The sequence below is a fragment of the Macaca nemestrina genome, chromosome 12, assembly GCF_043159975.1.
Source record: "Macaca nemestrina isolate mMacNem1 chromosome 12, mMacNem.hap1, whole genome shotgun sequence".
In the NCBI taxonomy this organism is placed as follows: domain Eukaryota; kingdom Metazoa; phylum Chordata; class Mammalia; order Primates; family Cercopithecidae; genus Macaca; species Macaca nemestrina.
The window spans coordinates 7,025,800-7,049,212 of record NC_092136.1 but is presented as its reverse complement, the minus strand read 5'-3'; the positions used below and the strand labels follow the sequence as shown (position 1 = coordinate 7,049,212).

General features: G+C 48.0%; 2 protein-coding genes and 1 long non-coding RNA gene across 17 annotated transcripts in view; 1 reads left to right on the top strand and 2 right to left on the bottom strand.

Moving 5' to 3' along the window:
- Positions 1-23,413, top strand: part of LOC105469673 (RAD9 checkpoint clamp component A) — an 81,806-nt gene that overhangs the window by 14,616 nt on the left and 43,777 nt on the right. Inside the window, exon 3 of one of the 14 annotated variants that reach the window (XM_071074188.1) lies at positions 1,185-1,823. The exons of the other annotated variants lie outside the window; for them this stretch is intronic. The gene's annotated coding sequence lies outside the window, so the exon portion shown is untranslated. The remainder of the gene's footprint in view (positions 1-1,184; positions 1,824-23,413) is intronic. 14 annotated transcript variants of the gene reach the window in all.
- On the bottom strand, positions 11,919-15,207 carry LOC139357417 (uncharacterized). Its single transcript, XR_011610456.1, has 2 exons — positions 13,579-15,207; positions 11,919-13,267 (listed from the first exon to the last, which is right to left on the bottom strand). It is a non-coding gene; the product is annotated as an uncharacterized lncRNA (long non-coding RNA).
- Positions 19,463-21,446, bottom strand: LOC105469676 (DNA polymerase delta 4, accessory subunit). 2 transcript variants are annotated; one of them, XM_011721043.3, is made up of 4 exons: positions 21,188-21,446; positions 20,881-20,970; positions 20,596-20,707; positions 19,463-19,934 (listed from the first exon to the last, which is right to left on the bottom strand). In XM_011721043.3, the coding sequence occupies exons 1-4, from the start codon at positions 21,282-21,284 to the stop codon at positions 19,910-19,912; spliced, it is 324 nt and encodes a 107-aa protein (XP_011719345.1). In that variant the 5' UTR covers positions 21,285-21,446; the 3' UTR covers positions 19,463-19,909. The 2 variants fall into 2 exon arrangements, with proteins under 2 accessions (XP_011719345.1, XP_011719344.2); XM_011721042.3 differs by lacking the exon at positions 20,596-20,707 and having other exon boundaries at positions 21,188-21,445.

Genomic DNA, 23,413 nt, shown 5'->3' with positions numbered 1-23,413 from the left:
CACTTTGGGAGGCCGAGGCGGGCGGATCACGAGGTCAGGAGATGGAGACCATCCTGGCCAACATGGCGAAACCCCATCTCTACTGAAAATACGAAAAATTAGCTGGGCGTGGTGGCGGGCGACTGTAGTCCCAGCTACTTGGGAGGCTGAGGCAGGAGAACAGCGTGAACCTGGGAGGCGGAGCTAAGTGAGCTAAGATCGTGCCACGGCACTCCAGCCTGGGCAACAGAGCGAGACTGTCTCAAAAAAAAAAAAAAAAAATCACCAGGCGTGGTGGCAAATGCCTGTAGTCCCAGCTACTCAGGAGGCTGAGGTGGGAGGATCAGCTGAGTCCAGGAGGTTGAGGCTACAGTGAGCTGTGATTGTGCCACTGTACTCCAGCCTGGGCAATGGGAGTGAGACTTTGTCTCAAAAAAGAAAGAAAAGAGGAGAAAAGTACCTGCCTGGACAGGTTTTTAATGCAGAAGAAAACAGAAAACCACAAAAGACCTCTATTAGTAAGGAAGAGAAGTGAGCAGTAGGATTTAAGGAAAGAAAAGATAAACCAACTCTACTGTTTTGTGCAAATGCAGTCAGGTTTATTATGAAGGCTGCCCTTATCTATAAATCTGCTAACCCCCAAGCCGAAGGGAAAGAAAAACACCAGCTGCCAATTTTTTGGTTGTACAACAAGAAAGCCTGGACAAGCACCCTTTTTCTGGATCGATTTCATTGATACTTTGTCCCTGAAGTCAGGACGTACCTTGTCAGTAAGGGGATTGCCTTTTTTTGTTGTTTTTTGAGATGGAGTCCCACTCTGTCACCCAGGCTGGAATGCAGTAGTGTGATCTCAGCTCACTGCAGCCTCCGCCTCCTGGGTTCAAGCGATTTTCCTGCCTCAGCCTCCTAAGTAACTGGGATTACAGGCACACACCACTATGCCCAGCTAATTTTTGTATTTTTAGTAGAGACAGGGTTTCACCATGTTGGCCAGGCTGGTCTCAGACCCCTGACCTCAAGTGATGTGGCCGCCTCGGCCTCCCAAAGTGCTGGGATTACAGGGGAGAGCCACTACACCTGGCCTGGTTTTGCCTTTTAAAATTCTCTTGTTATTGGACAATGCCCTTGGCATTGAACCCCATCAGTTCAATACCGAAGGTGTCAAAGTGGTCTACTTGTCTCCAAACACACTGTCTCTAATTCAGCCTCTAGATCAGGGGATCATAAGGACCTTAAAGACTCATTACACATATACATGGTACTCTATGGAAAGGACTGTCAACTCTATGGAAGCGAACCCTGATAGAACATTGTGGAAGTCTGGAAGGATTGTACCACTGAAGATGCCATCATTATTATGGAAAAAGCCATGAAAACCATCAAGCCTGAAACAATAAATTCCTACTGGAGAATACTGCATCCAGATGTTATGCATGATTTCACAGGATTGATGATAAAGCCAAGCAAGGAAATCATGAAAAAGATTGTGGATATGGCAAAAAAGATGGGGTGAAGGGTTTGATATGGATCTCAGGGGAATCGAAGAGTTTAATAGACACCACCCAAGACAAATTAACAGAAGATGACATGATAGAGATGAGTGCTTCTGAACCTGTGCCAGATGAAGAAGAAGATGTAGAAGCAGCAGTGGCAGAAAACAATTAACATTAGACAGTCTGGGAGAAGGGTTCTGATTATTCAAGACCACTTTTGACATCTTTTATGACATGGACCCTTCTGCGATGCAGGCACTGAAACTCAATCAAACAGTGGAAGAAGGATTAATACCATATAGCAGGGGTCCCCAGCCCTCAGGCCACCGGCACCAGGCCATACAGCAGGAGGTGAGTGACGGGTGAGCAGGCAAACACAAGCTTCATCTGCATCTACATCTCTTCCCCGTCACTTGCATTCCCATGTAAGCACCACCTCTTGTCAGATCATAGGAGAGCAAACCCCATTGTGAACTGTGTGTGTGAGGGATCTGGGTTGCCAGCTCCTTATGAGAATCTCATGCCTGGTGATCTGTCACTGTCTTCTCTCACCCCAGAAAGGACCATCTAGTTGCAAGAAAACAAGCTCAGGGCTCCTACTGATTCCACCTTAGGGTGAGCTGTATAATCATTTCATTGTGTGTTACAATATAATAATAATAGAAATAAAGCACACAATAAATATAAAGTGCTTGAATCATCCCGAAACCACCCCCTTAACCCCATCTATGGGAAAAAGGTCTTCCATAAAACCAGTCCCTGGTGCCCAAAAGGTTGGGACTGCTGCTATATAGAAACATTTTTAGAGAAATGAAAAAGCAAAAATGTCAGACAGAAGTTACAATGTATTTCCGTAAAGTTACACCAGAGTGTGCCTGCCTCTCCCGCCTGCCCTTCCACCTCTTTTGCCTCTGCTGCCCCTGAGATAGCAAGACCAACCATTCCTCTTCCTCAGCCTACTCAACATGAAGGCAATGAGGATAAAGACCTTTATGATGATCCATTTCCACTTAATAGCAAATATACTTACTCTTACAATTTTTTTTTCTTTTCTTTTCTTTTTTTGAGACAAGGTTTCACTCTCACCCAGGCCAGAATGTAGTGGTGCGATCTCGGCTCACTGCACTTCAACCTCCTGGGCTCCCAGGCTCAAAAGATCTTCCCTCAAAACTCCATCTCCGGCTGAGCACGGTGGCTCGTGCCTGTAATCCCAGCACTTTGGGAGGCTGAGGTGGGCGGATCACCTGAGGTCAGGAGTTTGAGACCAGCCTGGCCAACGTGGTGAAACCCCGTCTCTACTAAAAATACAAAAATTAGCCAGGCATGGTGACACACACCTGTAATCCCAGCTCCTTGGGAGGCTGAGGCAGGAGAATCGCTGGAACCCGGAAGGCAGAGGTTGCAGTGACTCAAGATGGTGCCACTGCACTCCATCCAGCCTGGGCCACAGAGCGAGACTCTGTCTCAAAAAATAAAAAATAAAAATAAAATAAAAATAAAAACCATCTCTACAAAAAAATATGAAAAATCAGCTGGGTGCAGTGGCTGTAATCCCAGCAATTTGGAAGGCTGAGGCAAGTGGCTCACTTGAGGCCAGGAGTTTGAGACCACCCTTGCCAACATGGTGAAACCCTGTGTCTAGTAAAAATACAAAAAAAGGCCAGTGCAGTGACTCACACCTGTAATCTCAGCACTTCGGGAGGCCAAGGCAGGCAGCTCACTTGAGGTCAGGAGTTCAAAACCAGCCTGGCCAACATGGTGAAACCCCATCTTTACTAAATATACAAAGAAATTAGCCAGGCATGGTGGTGGGCACCTGTAATCCCAGCAACTCAGGAAGCTGAGGCAGGATAATTGCTTGAACCTGGGAGGCAGAGGTTGCAGTGAGCCTGTAATCCCAGCTACTTGGGAGGTTGAGGCAGGAGAATCGCTTGAACCTGGGAGGCAGAGGTTGCAGTGAGCCAAGATTGCACCAATGCACTCCAGCCTGGGCAACAGAGTGAGACTCCGTCTCTAAATAAATAAATAAGTAACCAACAAATGCACAATTGTCAGAGATTTGAAAACCTTTTGGGCTGGGTGCAGTGGCTCATGCCTGTAATCCCAGCACTTCGGGAGGCCAGAGCAGGTGTATCACCTGAGGTCAGGAGTTCTAGACCAGCCTGGCCAACATGGTAAAAATCCGTCTCTGTGAAAAATACAAAAATTAGTCAGGCGTGGTGGCAGGTGACTGTAATCCCAGCTACTTGGGGCGGGGGGCTGAGGCAGGAGAATTGCTTGAATCCCAGAGGCAGAGGTTGCAGTGAGCCAAGACTGTGCCATCGCACTCCAGCCTGGGGGACAAGAGTGAAACTCCATCTCATAAAAAAGAAAACCTTCTTTTGGTAATTGAGAGAACAACTAGACAAAAAAGCAGCTGCATATAGAAAACCTGAACAATACCATCAACCAATTTGATATAGTTGACATTCAAGAAACTCCACCAAATAACTGCAGGTGATCCACCCACTTCAGCCTCCCAAAGTGCTGGGATTACATTTTTTTCAAGCACACATAGAACATTAGCCAAGCTAGATTATATCTGGGCCATAAGATAAGTCTCAGTATACTTCTAAAGATTAAAATCTATTGCTTAAGGCCAGAAATTCAAGACCAACCCAGGCAACATAATAAATAGATAGACCCCATCTCCATAAAAAGTAAAAAACTTAGCTGAGCATGGTAGCATGTGCCTGTAGTCCCAGCTACTTGGGAGACTGAAGTGGGAAGATTGAGCCCAAGGAGTTGGATGCTGCAGTGAGTATGATTGTGCCACTGCACTCCAGCATGGTTAAAGAGTGAGACCCTATCTCTATTAAAAAAAAAAAAAAGAATAAAAAGAAAAAACCCCAAACAACCTTACAGAATATATACTCTCTGATCATCTGATCACAATGAAATTAAATTAGAGACAAATAATATTAATAGTAACATATCTAGAAAATCCCCAAATGTTTAGAAATTAAAGAATATGGCCGGGCGCGGTGGCTCAAGCCTGTAATCCCAGCACTTTGGGAGGCCGAGACGGGCGGATCACGAGGTCAGGAGATCGAGACCATCCTGGCTAACACGGTGAAACCCCGACTCTACTAAAAAATACAAAAAACTAGCTGGGCGAGGTGGCGGGCGCCTGTAGTCCCAGCTACACAGGAGGCTGAGGCAGGAGAATAGTGTAAACCCGGGAGGCGGAGCTTGCAGTGAGCTGAGATCCGGCCACTGCACTCCAGTCTGGGCGACAGAGCGAGACTCCATCTCAAAAAAAAAAAAAAAAATCAAAGAATATATTTCTAAAGAATCTATTTTTAGGCCAGGTATGGTGGCTTACACCTGTAATCCCAGCACTTTGGGAGGCCGAGGAGGGAGGATTGCTTGAGGCCAGGAGTTTGAGACCAGCCTGGGCAATATAGCGAGATCCTGTTTCTACAGAAAATAAAATTTGCCAGGCATGGTGGCACATACCTGTAGTCCCAGCTACTCAAGAGGCTGAGGCAGGAGAATCACTTGAACCCAAGAGGTGGAGGTTGCAGTGAGCTGAGAACATGCCATTGCACTCCAGCCTGGGTGACAAGAGTGAAACTCTGTCTCAAAAAAAAAAAAAAAAAAAAAAAAAAAAAAAAAAAAAAAAAAAAAAATTCTGTATAACTAATTAATCAAAGAAGAAAACACAAATGAGAAAATATTTCAAACTGAAGCATATGAAGGCATAGAATATCAAAATATGTGTGGTGCAGCTAAAGAAGTACTTAAAGGAAAGTTTATAAAGTATCTATATGAGAAAAGAGAAAGGTTTAAATTTTTTTGGGGGGGTCGGAGGGACAGAGTGGGACACTGGAGTGCAGTGGTGCGATCTCGGTTCACCGCAACCTCTGCCTCCCAGGTTCAAGTGATTCTCATGCCTCAAACTCCTGGCCTCAAGTGATCCACCCACCTCGGCTTCCCAAAGTGCTGGGATTACAGGCATGAGCCACCATGCCCGGTGGAAAGGTTTAAATTAATAATTCTGTGTTTCTACCTTAAGAAGCTGTAAGAAGTTTGGCAGTTTCTCAAAAAACTAAATAGAATTACCATATGACCCAGCAGTTCTACTCCCTAGTATATACGCAGGATAATAAAAAACACGTTCATAACAGTGTTAGCCAAAAACTGGAAGCAATCCAACTGTCTATTCACAGATGAATGAATAAACAAAATGTGGTATATCCCTATAATGGAATATTATTCAGCCATGAAAAAGAATGAAGTGGTTATATGCTACAAGATGGATAAACCTTGAAAACCTTATGCTAAGTGAAGGAAAGCAGACACAAAATGATTCCATTTATATGAAATTTTCAGGGCTGGGTATGGTGGCTCATGCCTGTAATCCCAGCACTTTGGGAGTCTGAAGTGGGAGGATTGCTTGAGCCCAGGAGATCAGCGGGGGCAACATAATGAGATCCTCTCTACAAAAAATAAAAAATTAGCCAGGCGTGGTGACGTACACCTGTAATCTTGAGGCATGAGATTCCTTGAGCCAGGAGGCCAAGACTGCAATAAGCACCACGGCACTCCAGCTTGGGCAACAAAGTGAGACCCTGCCTCAAAAAAATTGTAAAAAATTAATTATAAAAATAAAAAAAAATTAATTATAAAAATAAAAATTTTAGAATAGACAGATCCATATAAACAGAAAGCAGATTAGTGGTTGTCAGGGAGGAATTGGAACTGACTGCCATTAAACACAGGCTTTCTTTCTGGGGTGATGAATGTATTACAGAATTAGACAGTGGTAATGGTTGCACAACATAGTGAATACACTAAAAATCACTGAATTTTACACTTTAAAATTGTGAATTTTGGAGGCTGGGCATGGTGACTCATGCCTATAGTCCCAGCGTTTTGGGAAGCCGAGGCGGGTATATGGCTTGAGTTCAGGAGTTGGAGACCAGCTTAGGCAACATAGCAAGATCCCATCTCCACAAAAAATACAAAAATTAGCCTGGTGTGGTGGTGCGTGCCTGTAGTCCCAGCTACTTGGGAGGCTGAGGTGGAAGGAACCCTTGAGCCTGGGAGATAGAGGCTGCAGTGAGCCATGATTGCACCACTGCAGACCAGCTTGAAATGACAGAATAACACCCTGTCAAAAAAAAAAAAAGAAAGAAAGAAAATACATACACACACACACACACACACACACACAAACAGAGAAAAATAGCAAAGCCAAAAGTTGATTCTTTGAAAAAATAATAAAATTGATAAAACCATATCGAGACTGATTTAAAAAAAAAAATACAGGCCGGGCGCGGTGGCTCAAGCCTGTAATCCCAGCACTTTGGGAGGCCGAGACGGGCGGATCACGAGGTCAGGAGATCGAGACCATCCTGGCTAACACGGTGAAACCCCGTCTCTACTAAAAAATACAAAAAACTAGCCGGGCGAGGTGGCGGGCGCCTGTAGTCCCAGCTACTCGGGAGGCTGAGGCCGGAGAATGGTCTAAACCTGGGAGGCGGAGCTTGCAGTGAGCTGAGATCCGGCCACTGCACCCCAGCCTGGGCGACAGAGCAAGACTCTGTCTCAAAAAAAAAAAAAAAAAAAAAATACAGGCCGAGCATGATGGCTCATACCTGTATTTCCAACACTTTGGGAGGCCAAGGCTGGTGGATTACTTGAGGCCAGGAATTCAAGACTAGCCTGACCAACATGGTGAAACCCCTTCTCTATTAAAAGTACAAAAAATTAGTGAGGCATGATGGCTCCCACCTGTAATCCCAGCTACTCAGGAGGCTGAGGCATGAGAATCACTTGGACCTGGGAGGTAGAGGCTGCAGTGAGCCGAGATTGTGCCACTGTACTCCAGGGCAACAGAGCAAGATCTTGTCTCAAAAAAAATTACCAATTATTAGTAATGAAAGAGTAGATATCAGTTTAGATTGTTATGTATTAAGATGATAAAAAGGAGTATTGTGAACAACTTTATGGAAATAAATTTGACAACTTGAATGAAATAACCCCTTTAAAAATGTTTTATTTATTATTTATTTTTGAGATAGGGTCTCACTCTCTTGCCCAAGTTGGAGTGCAGTGGCAATCATGGCTCACTCTACCTCTAGGGCTCAGGTGATTCTCCCACTCCAGCATCAGAAGTAGCTGGGACTACAGGTGGGTGCCACCATGCCTGGCTAATTTTTTGTACTACTTTGTAGAGATGGGGTTTCGCCACGTTTCTTAGGTTGGCCTCGAACTCCTGAGCTCAAGCAATCCACTTGCCTTGGCCTGCCAAAGTGCTTGGAGTACAGGCGTGAACCACTGTGCCTGGCCAGAATCTTTTAAAAACCACTAGAATAAAGTGTATTTACCAAGGTGACAGGATACAAAGTGAACATACAAAAACCACTTATATTTCTATGTTCTAGCAACAAACAATGGGAAAATGAAATTTTTAAAAGAATCCACTTATAATAGAATGAAACCCTTGTTAGGAATAAATTTAGCCAAAGATAAGCAAGACCTCTACACTTAAAACTAGGCTGGGTACCATGGCATATGACTATAATCCCAGCACTTTAGGAGGCTGAGGCAAGAGGATCGCTTGAATCCAGGAGTTTCAGACCACAGACCACCCTGGGTGACGTAGTGAGACCCTGTCTCTACAAACAAAACAAAACAGAAAACACTAGTTTTTAAAAACTAACTCTATATGATTTCAAGCTTTATTGTGAAGCTACACAAATCAAGACAGTGTGATGTTGAGATAAACATATCAACACGAAAGAATAGAGAGTTTAGCAGTAGTCGCACACTTACATGGCCAAATTATTTTTGATGACAGTGCCTAGGTAATTTTTTTTTTTTTTTTTTTTGAGACGGAGTCTCGCTCTGTCACCCAGGCTGGAGTGCAGTGGCCGGATCTCAGCTCACTGCAAGCTCCGCCTCCCGGGTTCACGCCATTCTCCTGCCTCAGCCTCCCGAGTAGCTGGGACTACAGGCGCCTGCCACCTCGCCCGGCTAAGTTTTTGTATTTTTAGTAGAGACGGAGTTTCACTGTGTTACCCAGGATGGTCTCGATCTCCTGACCTCGTGATCCGCCCATCTCGGCCTCCCAAAGTGCTGGGATTACAGGCTTGAGCCACCGCGCCCAGCCAGTGCCTAGGTAATTAAGTGGGTAAAAGGTCTTTGAACAAATGGGGCTGGAACTGTATATCCACATTAAAAAAGAAAAAAATATTTTTGAACTTTGAGCTCTACCTCTAAATGAAATAGAAAATACACAAAAAAGTGGAGAAAATTAGCAAAGCCAAAAGTTGGTTTCTTGAAATAAGTTAATAAAATTGAGGCTGGGCGCAGTGGCTCACACTTGTAATCCCAGCACTTTGGGAGACCAAGACTGGTGGATCACGAGGTCAGGAGTTGAAGACCAGCCTGGCCAACATGGTGAAACCCTGTGTCTACTAAAAATACAAAAATTAGCTGGGCTTGGTGGTGGGCACCTCTAATCCCAGCTACTCAGGAGGCTGAGGCAGAGAACTGCTTGAACCCAGGAGGCAGAGGTTCCAGTGAGCCGAGATTGCGGGACTGTACTCCAGCCTGGGCGACAGAGCAAGACTCCATCTCCAAAAATAAATAAAATAAAATAAAATAAAATAAAATAGTAAGTCCCTAGTAAGACTAAGAAAATAGAGAAAATATAAATCCCCAATTATCAGGAATGAAACAGTGAAATTAATTAAGAATAGATCCTAAACCTAAATGTAAAAGCTAAAACAATGAAATATCTAGAAAAAAATAGAAAATATTTGTTACTTTGGGGTAGGTAAACATTTCTTAGGACATAAAAAGCAGTAACAAAAAAAAAAAGATAAATTGGATTTCATCAAAATTTAAAACTTTGGGCCAGGTTTGGTGGCTGACGCCTGTAATCCTAGCACTTTGGGAGGCCAACACAGGTGGATTACATGAGGTCAGGAGTTTGAGGCCAGCCTGGCCAACATGGTGAAATCCTGTTTCTACTAAAATTACAAAAATTAGCTGGGCATGGTGGCACATGCCTGTAATCCCAGCTACTTGGGAGGCTGAGGTAGGAGAATCGCCTAAACCCAGGAGGCGGAGGTTCCAGTGAGCCAAGATCACGCCATTGCACTCCAGCTTGGGCAACAGTAGCGAAACTCCATCACACCCACAGGCACACATTTTAAAACTTTGGTTCTTCTAAAGGTACTATTAAGAAAAAAATTCTGGCTGGGTGCAGTGACTCACGCCTGTAATCCCATCTCGTTGGGAGGCTGAGGCAGGCAGGTGGATTGCTTGAGGTCAAGAATTTCAGACCAGCCTGGCCAACGTGGTGAAACCCTGTCTCTACTAAAAATACAAAAATTAGCCAGGTGTGGTGATGGGTGCCTGTAATCCCAGCTACTTGGGAGGCTCAGGCAGGAGAATCCCTTGAACCTGGGAGGCAGAGGTTGCAGTGAGCTGAGATCGCCCCACTGCACTCCAGCTTGGGTGACAAAGTGAGACTCTGTCTCAAAAAAATATATATATATATATTCAGAATATTTTGTCTGGAACCACTAAAGACCCCAAATAACCAAAGCAATCCTAAGCAAAAATAACAAAGCTGGAGGCATCATACTACCTGAGTTCAAAATATACTACAAAGCTATGATAACCAAAATAGCATGGTACAGTCATAAAAACATACACATAGACCAATGGAACAGTATAGATAACCCAGAAATAAATCCACACAACTGATTTTCAGCAAAGGTGCCAAGAATATACATTGGGGAAAAGATGGTCTCTTCAATAAATGGTGCTGGGAAAAGTGGATATCTACATGCAGAAGAATGACAAAAATTAACTCAAAAGGGATTAAAGACTTAAATATAAGACCTCAAACTACAAAACTACTAGAAGAAAACACAGGAGAAATGCTTCATGACATTGACCTAGGCAAGGATTTTTGAGATAGGACCTCAAAAGCACAGGCAACAAAAGCAAAAGTAGGCCAATGGGATTACATCAAACAAAAAGCTTCTGCACAGCAAAGAAAACAATAGAGCATGGCCAGGCACAGCGGCTCACACCTCTAGTCCCAGCTATTCTGGAAGCTGAGGTGGGGGGACTGCTTAAACCCAAAAATTTGAGGCTGCAGTGAACTGTGATTGTGCCATTGCACTCCAGCCTGGGTGACAGAGCAAGACTCCATCTCAAAAAAATAAAATGGTAGAACTGCTTTGGAAAACAGACTGGCAGTTTACTTTAAGGTCAAATATGTATATGATATATAACGTAGCAATATGATTCTTTGGCATATAGCCAAGAAGAATGAAAACTGCCCACACAAAGACTTGTACATGAATGTTTATAACAGCTCGATCCATCAGAGTCTAAAACTGGAAACAACCCAAATGTTCATCAGCTGATAAATGGGATAAACACATTTTAGTATATTCACACGATGGATTTTTTTTTTTTTTTTTTTTTTTTTTTTTTTTTTTTGAGACAGAGTCTTGCTCTGTCACCCAGGCTGGAGTGCAGTGGCGCGATCTCACCTCACTGCAAGGTCCGCCTCCCGGCTTCACACTATTCTCCTGTCTCAGCCTCCCGAGTCGCTGGGACTACAGGCGCCTGCCACCACGCCCGGCTCATTTTTTGTCTTTTTAGTAGAGACGGGGTTTCACTGTGTTAGCCAGGATGGTCTCGATCTCCTGACCTCGTGATCCGCCTGCCTCGGCCTCCCAAAGTGCTGGGATTACAGGCGTGAGCCACCGCGCCCAGCAATTTTTTTTTTTTTTTTTTTCCACATAGAGATAGTGCTTCACTCTGTTGCCCAGACTGGTCTCAAATTCTCTTGAGCTTAAGCAATCCTCCTGCCTTGGCCTCCCAACATGCTGGGATTATAGGCATGAGCCACTGCACTTGGCCCTTATTTTTTTTTTGGAGACAGAGTCTTGCTCTGTCACCTAGGCTAGAGTGCGGTGGTGCAGTCACAGCTCATTACAGCCTCAACCTACCAGGCTCAAGGGGTCCTCCCCAACCTCAGCCTCCCGAGTAGCTGGAACCACTGGTGCAAGCCATCACAGTGGGCTAATTTTTAACATTTTTTGTAGAGACAAGATTTCGCTATGTTACCTGGGCTGGACTTGAACCCCTTGCCTCAAGCAGCCTCCCGCCTTGGCCCCCCACATATTTGGGATTACAGGTGTGAACCACTGCACCTGGCCCAGTCCCTTATGGATAATAGACTTTTAGGCTATTTATATTCTTTGCTATTACAAAGAGTTTTATAATAAATAACCTTACATATGTTATTTTACACATACCAACATATCTGTAGGATAAATTTCTAGATATAGACTGAAAAGGATAGGTGCATTTATAATTTTGATAAATAGTGCCAAATTAGCGTCCTTAGAGTTGTACAAGTATATACTACAGCATTACGGGACTGGAATAGTCAGATCCTGGCCAGCCATTCTCCCGAGAGCATGTGGAGAAATGGGCTGGATGGCTCACTGCAATGATGAGCGTCTCTACTCTGCACCTCGGAGGACCTTGACTGAGCACTGCATGGCCAGCCCAGTGGAGGCACAGGCTTCAAAACAGGATATAAAAAGGGCCTGCTTCTGCAGTTGACAGCTTTGATGCCTTCCTCACTGAGAAGACCTTAGGAAAAGATGGCTCCTGCCATTAAGACCACACAACCCCTATGGAGAAGTGACTTAGAGCCCAAAGAGTTGCATTTACAACTCTCATACAAATGATTCTCATGCACTAGACAGGATCAAAAAGTAGGTGTGAGCAGGCTGGGCACGGTGGCTGACGCCTATAATCCCAGCACTTTGGGAGGCCGAGGTGGGCAGATCACCTGAGGTCAGGAGTTCAAGACCAGTCTGGCCAACATGGTGAAACCTTGTCTCTACTAAAAATATAAAATTAGCCGGGCATGGTGGCGCGTGCCTGTGATCCCAGCTACTCGGGAGGCTGAGGCAAGAGAATTGCTTGAACCCGGTAGGCAGAGGTTTCTGTGAACCAAGATGATGCCACTACACTCCAGCCTGGGTGACAGAGCAAGACTTCATCTCAAAGAAAAAAGAAAAAACAAAGTAGGTGTGAGTGAAGTGGGAAGGTTTGGTCAGCCTTTTTTTTTTTTTTTTTTTTGACAGGGTCTTGGTGTGTTGCTCAGGCTGGAGTGCTGTGGTGGGAATATAGCTCACTGCAATTCAACTTTACGGGCTCAAGCGATCCTCCTGCCTCAGCCCCACTGAGTAGCTGGAGCCACAGGCGTGTGCCACCCCCAGCTAATTTTTATTTAATTATTTATTTATTTTTTGTAGAGACAGAATACCCCTTTGTTGCCCAGGCTGCTCTCAAACTCTTGGGCTCAAGTGATCCTCCTGCCTCAGCCTCCCAAAGTGCTAGGATTACAGGGGTGAGCCACTGTGACCAACCTCAGCCAGCTTTGAGGCTTACTATGTAGCCAACGTTGTGTTAGGTATACACCAACAGAGATAAAATATTCTCTAGCATTGGAAACAATGAAGCGTATTGTTGTGGCAATGTGACATGCTGTAATAAAACAAATAGGTTACCATGGGAAGCAGAGGGGAAATCCTTAACTCTCTTCAGGGAAGGCTGCACAGAGGGAAAAACATCCTTCAGTCAAGGGCAAGGCCTGCAGGCATAGGAACCATTGGTGCCTCTAGGTGAGGTGAAGGGGCATCCACGAGGTCAGGATGGAGGCTCACATCCCAGAGGGAGTTCCTAGGAGATGCCTTTTCCTTCAAGAGACAAAGGACCAAAGTTGGGCTCAAGAAGGACTCAGACCCCAACACATAGTCTACCATCACTTGTCCACCTTGTGACACCACTACTCATCCTTATATACTCAGCTGAAGGGTTGTCATAGGCCAGGCCCATTCCTGTCTTGCAGCATTGTTTGAAGTTCACCTCCGTGTCTGTTTTTTGTCTCCCTACTACAGTGAGCTCTTGGGGCTTAGGGCCTGGGGTTCTAATCATTTGCATCTGCCATGACTAGCACAAAGTTATGGTTTTCTAGCTTAGGACTCAGGTGGATAAACTGGAGACCTACCTGTGTGGAAAACTAGGAATCATTTTGAGAATCTCTCGAGTCCCAGAGGTGGCAGTAACCCAAATTGGCCTCAAGCTGGCACTGTTGTAGTTTTCTTCTGTTTCTAGACCAGTTCAGAAACTTTATTCTTTCCTGTGTTGACTTTAGTTTCTTGGTAAATTAGCTCCTTAAACCTTCAAGCTACTAGTGAGTTTGTCTGAGGGTGGATAAATGTTGCCACACCTGAGTCAATAAAGAATGAATCAGCGTGGCCTTCATAGAGGGGTGTGGTACTGGTAGTTACCATGACAGCCAAAGACACTAGAGAGAACTACAAAACGGAGATAGAGGGAAGTGGGAAATGGAGGAATGGAATGAGGTCTAGTCCCCTCCATGCTTCCTGACAGTATCTTCCTTGATGTCTCTGCAGCATCGCACCAGTGACCTCTGGGACACTTGCTCTGCCTTGGTTCTCCTGCCACTCTGAGCACTCTTCCCCTCTGGTTTGCTGGATCTTCTTCCACCATTTTCTAAAGCAAATTTTCCCAAGTGTGATGCTTGGTCTTCTCTTTGCCTGTCTCTCTTCAATCTTTCATCTGTGCGCATAGGTCAGTTCTATGCAGGTAATTTCCTTGTCCCCCAGATACCGCCCCTCCCATGATCTCTCTGCTGGACTTGAGCTCTGTTTCCATTTCCTACCAGGTGTTTCCATTTGGGTGTCCTGTAGTCATTTGAAACCAAGCATGTATAAAATTGAGCCTGTCTTCCCCCTCCCAGTTTCCATTTTTCTTCCCATGGCATCAGTATTCTCTCACCCACCCAAGCTCAAAACCTGAATCATATTTGACACGTCCTCCCCATTCTTCCCTTCCCAGATGCAAGTTTTGCAAACTTCCTTTGCAACATCTCTTATAGTTCTTTGTCCTTTATTTTTTAATTTTTTTATTTTTTTTGAGATGGAGCTTCACTCTTGTTGCCCAGGCTGGAGTACAGTGGTATGATCTTGGCTTACTGCATCACTGCAACCTCCACCTCCTGGGTTCAAGTGATTCTCCTGCCTCAGCCTCCTGAGTAGCTGGGATTACAGGCATGTACCTCTATGCCTGGCTAATTTTGCCTTTTTAATAGAGACAGGGTTTCACCATGTTGGTCAGGCTGATCTCAAACACCCAACCTCAGATGATCTGCCCACCTTGGCCTCCCAAAGTGCTGGGATTACAGGCGTGAACCATCGCTCCCAGCCAAATGCTAGTTTTGTATGAGTTTATGTGGAAACCTCTGTGGTATATACTTCACAGCTCTGCACATCTAGCCTGTGGCACACATATGATTCCCTCCTTCTTGCCTTTGTTCAGCTCATTCCCTTAGTCTAGAACACTATTCTCTGGCTGGGTATGGCAGTTCACTCCTGTAAGCCCAGTACTTTAGCAGGCCAAGGCAGGAGGATTGTTTGGCCTCAGGAGTGTGAGACCAGCCTGGGCAACATAACAGGACTATCTCAGTGTATGACACGTGCCTGTAGTCCCAGCTACTTGGGAGACCAAGGCAGGAGGATAGCTTGAGCCTGGGAGTTTGAGGCTGCAGTGAGCCATGATTGCACCACTGTGCTCCAGCTTGGGCAACAGAGCAAGACCCTTTCTCAAAAATTATATATATGTGTGTGTGTGTGTGTGTGTGTATATATATAAATATATATAATATATAATATATTATATATTATATATATTTTTTTACATATATAAAATATTATATATATATGCTTTTTAGTATTTCTGATGTGCCGTTCAAACTGAGTGAGGTGGTGGTAGATGTATCAGGGGTACTTGAAAGCAGCCATAGGCCACACGTGGCACATCTTCCTGGAGACTTCATTTTATTTAATTATAAATAATTTCACCGGCCGGGCGCGGTGGCTCACGCCTGTAATCCCAGCACTTTGGGAGGCCGAGGTGGGTGGATCACAAGGTCAGGAGATCGAGACCATGGTGAAACCCCGTCTCTACTAAAAATACAAAAAATTAGCCGGGCGCGGTTGTGGGCGCCTGTAGTCCCAGCTACTTGGGAGGCTGAGGCAGGAGAATGGCGTGAACCCGGGAGGCGGAGCTTGCAGTGAGCCGAGATCGCGCCACTGCACTCCAGCCTGGGCGACAGAGCGAGACTCCGTCTCAAAAAAAAAAAAAATAAAAAAAATAAAAAAAAATAATTTCACCTACTTTTAGCTACTCCAGGCTGGGCACAGTGTTTCACGCCTGTAATCCCAGCATTTTGGGAGGCTGAGGCGAGTGAATCACTTAAGGTCAGGAGTTCAAAGCCTGACCAATGTGATGAAACCCCATCTCTACCAAAAATACAAAAATTAGCCAGGCATGGTGGTGGGTACCTCTAATCCCAGCTACTTGGGAGGCTGAGGCACGAGAATTGCTTGAACCCTGGAGACAGAGGTTGCAGTGAGCCAAGATCATCCCACTACACTTCAGCCTGAGTGACAGAGTGAGACTCTGTGTCAAAAAAGAAGTACAGCTACTCCAGACATACGGAGTAGAATGCAAATTGGTGAAAGAAATGACTAAGAACATTCCGTGTGGTGCTGTCCCCTGCAGTGGGAAGTCTGCATTCGCCCTGCGGTGGAAGGTGGGAAGGTGAGAAACAGGGACCCCTGATTAGAAGGGGCTAGGTGCAGATGAGGTGCGGCAAGGGGAATACAATGCAGCGGGAGGGAAGTGGCAGTCCCTGTGCTCGAGGCTCCTGCAGCGGGTCCCTGTCACCTGTGGTGCTCTTTCCTTTCTGAGAACTCAGACAATTCAGTCTCTATACCACTCCTATGTTGCCTCAGGAAAGTACTTGTATTACATGGTTTTCTAACTTGCCACATATGTAGTCCTTATCTCCTCAACAACATTCTTATCCTCCAACATCTGGAGTGCAGGTGTGGGGTGAATTCAGGCCCTGGTGTTTACTGATTGAGCAAGGCACTTTTCCTCTCAGCCTTGGTTTCCTTATCTGTAAAACATGGATAGTACTTCCCTAATGAGATTGTTCTCAGGATTCAACTAGATAACATGTGTGCAGCATTTCACTTAGCAGATGGCATGGATAGGCACTTAGTAAACATCAGAGCCCTCCCAGCAGTGCCAGGCTCTTAGTAAATATCTGATTCTTGAATATTCCCATCCCCAAATATATCCCCCTACCTGAGACTCCTCTCATGTTCTCTGTCTCCCTTCCTGTCACAGTGCATGTGTCTACAGAAGGCCACCCTCTTTGCGTATCCTGGTTCCTGGCCCTCCTCACCCTCACAAAGATCTCACTCACACAACTGCCTTCTCATCTCCTGTAACCTCAGGTTCTCTCCCTACTGGATCTCTCAGACTACTTCTCTCTCTACACTCACTCCGGGGATCTCATCCACTGTTGCGGCTTTCAAGGCCATCTAAAAGATTCCCAAGTTTATATTTTAAACCTAGAATGCCTCAGAATCCGAGACTTACATATCCACTGCCTATACCCCGTGTCCCCTTGGAAGTGGCACAGATACTTCAGCATGTCTAAGATGGATCTCCAGATTCCCACCCCACCCTTCCCACAAGTTTTCCCATCTTAGTAATGAGAACTCTGTCCTTCCAGTCACCCAAACCAAAACCTTTGGAGTTATCCTTGGCTCCTGCCTCTTAAATCCCACAGTCCTATAGGCAAGTCCTGCCAGTCAGCTCTTCCTTCAAAATACAGAGTGTACCTGGCCACTTCACCTCCTCATGCTGGTCCAGATCAAGCTCAACTCTCATGAGGCCAACTTCAGAGGCCTCCTGAGTGGTTTTGCTACCTCTGTTTTCCCCAGCTCCACAATCTTGTTTTCCACCAACAGAGTAATGTTTTCTAAACATCAGCTGACTCTGTCATTTATTGACCTCAAGCCCTCCAGTATCTTCCCCTCTCACTCAGAATCAAATCCAGATTTCTTATCATGGCCCTAGGGACCAGCCTGTTGCCTGTCTTCTCTCAATTCCCACTACCCTTCCTTGCTCCCTGGCCCCCAGCCTCACTGGCCTCCTCAGTGCCTTTCCTGGAACAGGCTGGAAACACTCCTCCCTCAGGGAGCTTCTCCTTGTTGCTCCTTCTGTCTGGAACACTCAGGTGCAGACCTTGCTCCCTTCCTTTCTTCAGGTCTCTGCTCAAATGCCACCTTAGCAGAGGGCCTTCCCTGACCAGTCTCTCTAACATAGCGCCCTGGCATCCTTGGACCCTTTCTGATCTCAACTCTGATTTTGCTTACTACTGACTGCTACCTGACATAATTAACTTACGTGTTTGTTTTTGTCCATCTCCTGACCATTAGTAACACCCCAAGGGGACCTTTGGTGCCTGGCACATAGTGAGTGCTCAGCAGCTGGGTGGGAGCTGTGGCATAGACTGGAAGAGCTTAATGCAAGTGGCCCCTGGTCACTGCACTGCCTCTTGCCTGCTGTGTGCTTTTGGACAACTTTACTTAACCTTTCTTAGTTTCAGTTCCCCTCTCGGTAAAACTTACCTGGAAGGTTTTTTAGGAGGATTCGAGATAATACATTTAAAGTACCCGAAACATGATCAGTGCTCAGTAAGACAGGGGCTACACAGGCCACTTAGCTGCTCTCTAGGCCTGTTTCCAACAAGTTACTAGTGCTGCCTCCATCTGCCCCCAGGATGGAGGGCTGCTACAGTAGATGAAGGTAATGCTACAGAAGCAGTTACTGACTCTATTCTCCATGTCATACCCTGACCCCGGGTCTCCTGAGCATTGTTTCTGGCTCCAGCCAGTTCTCCATCCCCCAGCACCGTCAGTTTCTTTTTTCTTTTTTTTTGAGACAGAGTCTTGCTTAGTTGCCCAGGCTGGAGTGCAGTGGTGTGATCTCGGCTCACTGCAAGCTCCGCTTCCTGGGTTCATGCCATTCTTCTGCCTCAGCCTCTCAAGTAGCTGGGACTACAGGCGCCCGCCACCATGCCCGGCTAATTTTTTGTATTTTTAGTAGAGATGGGGTTTCACCGTGTTAGCCAGGATAGTCTCGATCTCTTGACCTCGTGATCCATCCACCTTGGCCTCCCAAAGTGCTGGGATTACAGGCGTGAGCCACTGTGCCCAGCCTTTTTTTTTTTTTTTTTTTTTTGAGGAGTCTCCCTCTGTCACCCAGGCTGGAGTGCAGTGGCACAGTATCAGCTCACTGCCAGCTCTGCCTCCCGGGTTCACACCATTCTCCTGCCTCAGCCTTCTGAGTAGCTGGAACTACAGGCGCTTGTCACCACACCCGGCTAATTTTTTGTATTTTTAGTAGAGACAGGGTTTCACCTTGTTAGCCATGATGGTCTCCATCTCTTGACCTCGTGATCCGCCCGCCTGGGCCTCCCAAAGTGCTGGAATTACAGGCGTGAGCCACCATGCCCAGCCATCAATTTCTTACCAAAGCCCCTCAGATGATGGCCATGTCTGAGCAGGTCCTGCAAGTTGAGACCCTCCCCAGCCCTGCTTTGATCAAGGTGGTCCCTGATGTGGGAAGCCAGAGGTGCTTGCTGGGAATGTATAGATATGTTTGGACTTCATGTGCCATGGACCCCAAAGGTCCTTCTCTGGCAAAGCACCCATGTTTGTGAAGTGGGCACTGCTTAGCAAGCCAGGTGGCTGGCAGGTCAGGTAGGTTTTCCCTGGCTGCTCCAGGAAGGTGAGTCGTGAGTAGTTTCCCTGTGGGCCACCAGGGGGCACCAGAGGTCGCTCAGCTCTTAGAGGACTTGATCCGTCTCTTAAGCTGTCTATGTCTTCTCCCTCTCAGGCCTAGGACTTTCTTGAAGGAAAAGAACTGTGGTGGTGGTTCTCCCATCTCCTAACTTGCTAGGGACTGCCAGTCAAAGCAGGGCCACAGTAAAGGACTGAAGGTCAGGATTCCAGGCTTAATATTCTTTATTGGTAAGCATTAGTGAACCCCTTGCCCTGGGAGCTCAGCCAGTCCTGCTCTGATTCCTAGTCATAGGTGGGACAGCATCTTTGCCTCATGGATCAACTGTCCACGTCTGGCTGTGCCTAACTTGCCACACCATGGGTCAGGGAGACAGGCAGCAGGTACTGGAAGGTGATGGCCAGGTCCTTTTCCCCAGTGACCACTCTCCATCTAGAAGCACTCTGCTTCAGCTGCACAGGCTCTTCCAGGGGGGCTCTGAGAGCCTGCTGGTTAGATGGAGGAGTTGAGCCTCTGACACCTCCAGGTTCTGCCTGCCAAGGGTTCCTCCGCAGCGGGGCTGAGCTGAGCAGGAGCAATGGGCTCTTGCTTCTGTCCTGAGATTCTTGGGTGATGAGCAAGAGAGCCAAGGGCAGGAGGTCATACGTGGTGCCTCATAGGGGATAGAGATGCCAGAGGCTGTAGAAGATGGGGTGGGAGGGAGGGATATCCCAGAGAGAGAGAGAGAGAGAGAGAGAGGGAAAGGGTCAGTTGTTGAGTCCCTGGATCTGATTTCACCAGCTATTCTTGGCCATGCCCATAGTCCTTGGGAAACCCCTTGGTTCTAAATAGATAGTTCCTTGGTTCCTGGGTGTACCTTTGCCCCCGACTAGCTTGTGGAGGTAAGAATTATTGGCCGGGTGCGGTGGCTCATGCCTGTAATCCCAGCACTTTGGGAGGTCGAGGCGGGTGGATCACGAGGTCAGGAGATCAAGACCATCCTGGCTAACACAGTGAAACCCCATCTCTACTAAAAATACAAAAACAAAATTAGCCGGGCGTGGTGGCGGGCGCCTGTAGTCCCAGCTACTTGGGAGGCTGAGGCAGGAGAATGGCGTGAACCCGGGAGGCGGAGCTTGCAGTGAGCCAAGATCGCGCCACTACACTCCAGCCTGGGCGACAGAGCGAGACTCTGTGTCAAAAAAAAAAAAGAATTATTACAGTAGCGTGTCCTCCTTCTTGCCTGTTCAGCAAGGCCCTTCAACCCTCCATCCATTTCTCCCTCAGGTCAGGACAGCAGGGTGACGGTGCCTGGAGAAGGCCCTGGCTCCCCTGAAAGCCCTCCCAGCCTGTCTCTGACCTGCACTGGAAGCGGGGGTCTCCGGGGTGGGTCTTCAGCACCTCCCACACCTCTGGGGGAGGCTCCAAGCCCATCTGCTTGGCCCGACACCAGCGCTGCAGCCGTGTGATCCCTGCCAGGGTAGGAAGAAGACTCTGGAGCCTTGTTGGGGGTGGGGTAGAGTCTGAGCTGGAGAATGTGTGTGTTCAGGGGAGACAGTGCCTGAGGGTCAGAGTCACGCAAGCGCTTGGGTGACTTCAGAGACGTGTGGGAGAGGCACCTCCGTGGGGCTGGGTGGGTTCTCACCGGTGCAGGGCCCGTACTGCCAGGCCAGGTCAAACTGCCTCAGCAGCTCCAGCTCCGCTTCCTCCTCGTCGCGGGGCTGGGGCTCCTCCCCTGCAATGACAGCTGCTCTTCAGTGCGAGGCTGGCCTCAGTCTCCTGCCCCTCACCTCCCAGCCTTCCTCACCACCCCTTTGCCTCTGCCACCCCGCAGCTAGACCTGGTGTCGGGAGGGGAGGACAGGCCACCTTTCCCCTTCCATCTGCCCCTCTGCCCACGTCCTCTAGGCCCCTCCGTGTCCACTCCTCCTGCCTCCCTCACACGTCAGAGACCTAGCTCGGATGCCAGCTCCCCCTTGCTGTGCCCAGCGGGCCCCTCCCTCCTCTTCACAACCGGGTAGGAATCAGTGATGAGCCGCTTCCGGCCCATGGCGGCCACCCAGGCAGGCAGAGGAAGGAGGCGACTGCGGGGAAGAGGAGAGACCGGCCAGTGGGCGCGAGAAAGACAGCTGCTGAGAGAGACAGACGGGGCCAGGCCAGCGGCAGGCAGACAAGATGACCCAGACAAACCGAGAGAGGAAGTCGCTGGGGTCCAGGGAGGGACGCCTCCCCCACCCCAACAAGGGCGCAAACAGGAAAGACTTCAGCCAATGGCAGGCCGCCTCTGTGGGGCGGGGCCCTGGCGCTAGCCAATGGTAGGCAGTGTAGGGTGAGGGGTGGGGCGGTGCCACAGCTGTGGGCTGCGGGAGGAGGGGCAGGCTGGGGCGGGGGACCTGTCAGGATGCCCCTACTTCACCACCTCCCCCGGCCCCCATTGGTCTGCTGTGGGTCCCGAGAGACTTGAAGAGAGTTATCCTCAGCCTCTCACTTCCCGTTTTCCCTTCCTAGGCAAATGTTCTTTTCAGCTTCGCTAATCCCCGTGGCCAGTTTGTAACTCCCTAGAGCCCAGCTGGAGCCTTCACTCGGTCCTTTGGCCCGCCCAGCGTTGTGGGGGCAGGTTTGGAGGTCTGAAGAGAGTTTGGTCTAATCCAGGCCCCTTCCCTGCTCCCACCCAACCCCCACCGGCCCCAGGAGACCTGGCTGGAGAAGCCCATGGGTTCTGAAACCTCCTTTCTCACAGTCTGTGCCCAAAGATGCTGCCCACTCTTAGTCCGAGTAAGTGTTTGCTGTTTTGGCTCTCCTGGGGTCCCAAGTCCTGCCCCACCCGCCCCACCAGTCAGGAAGATTCCATACTGGAAGGCAGAGCAAGGGTCTGGTTCCCCCACCACAATGGGTTTTGATCCCCAGTTCTTCATTGGCAAAATCTGCCCTCTCACAATAATGTTAATCTGAGCAGATAATATTAACAGTAAACCTAACACTCATGTTGCACATACCATGTGCCAAGTACTGTTCTAAGCACTTTCCCACATATTAATTAAAAGAGATGTCAAAAAGTTTTTGAAAGTAGGAAGTGTAGCTCAATGATTATCACTGCCGAGAGTCACAGGCATTGCAGGGCCCCAGTCGAACCACAGTCTGTCTTGGGCCCAGGAGCTCACTGTCACAAGGCAGACAGATGTACAGTTGTCAGTGAGAGGCTATAATTCCTACCAGAAGAGGAAAAGGGTGGGTCAGAGATTGGTTAGGACCACAGGGATGATTAGCATTGGAAGGCCTCCTGGAGGAGGTGGACTGCTGTAAACAATGTCTCTCAATTCTCCACCCATGACCTTTGTCCCTTGGGCTCCTGTCATCACTGACTCATCCATACTGCTGCCTCCCCCTCATCAACTTCCTGGCAGGAGGCAAAAGTACTGGCCAGTGGGAGTCTGGGAACCAGCACAGGGACCAGCCCAGCTCTAATCACCCTCCAGAGATCCCATCCGGTTCTTCCTTCCAGGGATACTGGGAGGGTGGGGCACAGACTCCTGGGCTGCCGCCTGCTCAGAAGCCTCTGCCTCCTCCTTTCCCTGCTCTGGGGTCTGGGTGCTCTGTACTGGAAGAGGGCTAAGCCACTGGTACTTGTGGGCACAAGGGAGGAAGCTGCTCTGGAGAGGAGACCACCAAAGGGGAAGTACAGGAGCAGGCCATGTCTTCAGGGTCCACGTCCTGCCTGGCTCCCCCCATCGGCGTCCTGGAGGAGGGCTGGTGGAGGAGGGAGCTTGTCAGGGCACTGCATGGAGCTGGAGGGCCCTTTCTGCTGTATTGTTTGGGCTGGGCCTATTCTAATCCCTCCATCTGCCTTGTGGACTAAGTGGGGCCCACATTCAGGGAGACAGTGTCCTTGTGGAGTTGGGGATGGAAGCAGGGAGGCCCTCTCTACCAGGGCTGGGGAGGGCCTAGGTGCTGAGTCCAGTCAGGTGCTGAGTATGCTAGGTAGGGATGGCATATAGGCTCTGGGGGATTGATTACCCCCTCCCCAGAGGGCCTCAGCAAGGGTTCCTGGGCTGTTTCTAGAGATGTGTGGCACCCACCTCCTGAGTCCAAGCCCTGAGGGATAGGGAGCCATGGGTGGGGCAGACCCCTCCTCATTCCCAAGTCCCTCCTACCCCTGAAAGCTGATAGCCGTGGGGCCCT

Bases quoted from the DNA above. Each gene is read 5' to 3' on its own strand.
- LOC105469676 (XM_011721042.3), bottom strand. From the start codon at position 21,284: ATGGGCCGGAAGCGGCTCATCACTGATTCCTACCCGGTTGTGAAGAGG. The intron at 20,971-21,187 runs GTCTCTGACGTG...CTGTCATTGCAG, and splicing joins GGAGCTGGCATCCGAGCTAG to GGGAGGAGCCCCAGCCCCGC. The intron at 19,935-20,880 runs GTGAGAACCCAC...CATCTTCTACAG, and splicing joins GCAGTACGGGCCCTGCACCG to CCTCTGGCATCTCTATCCCC.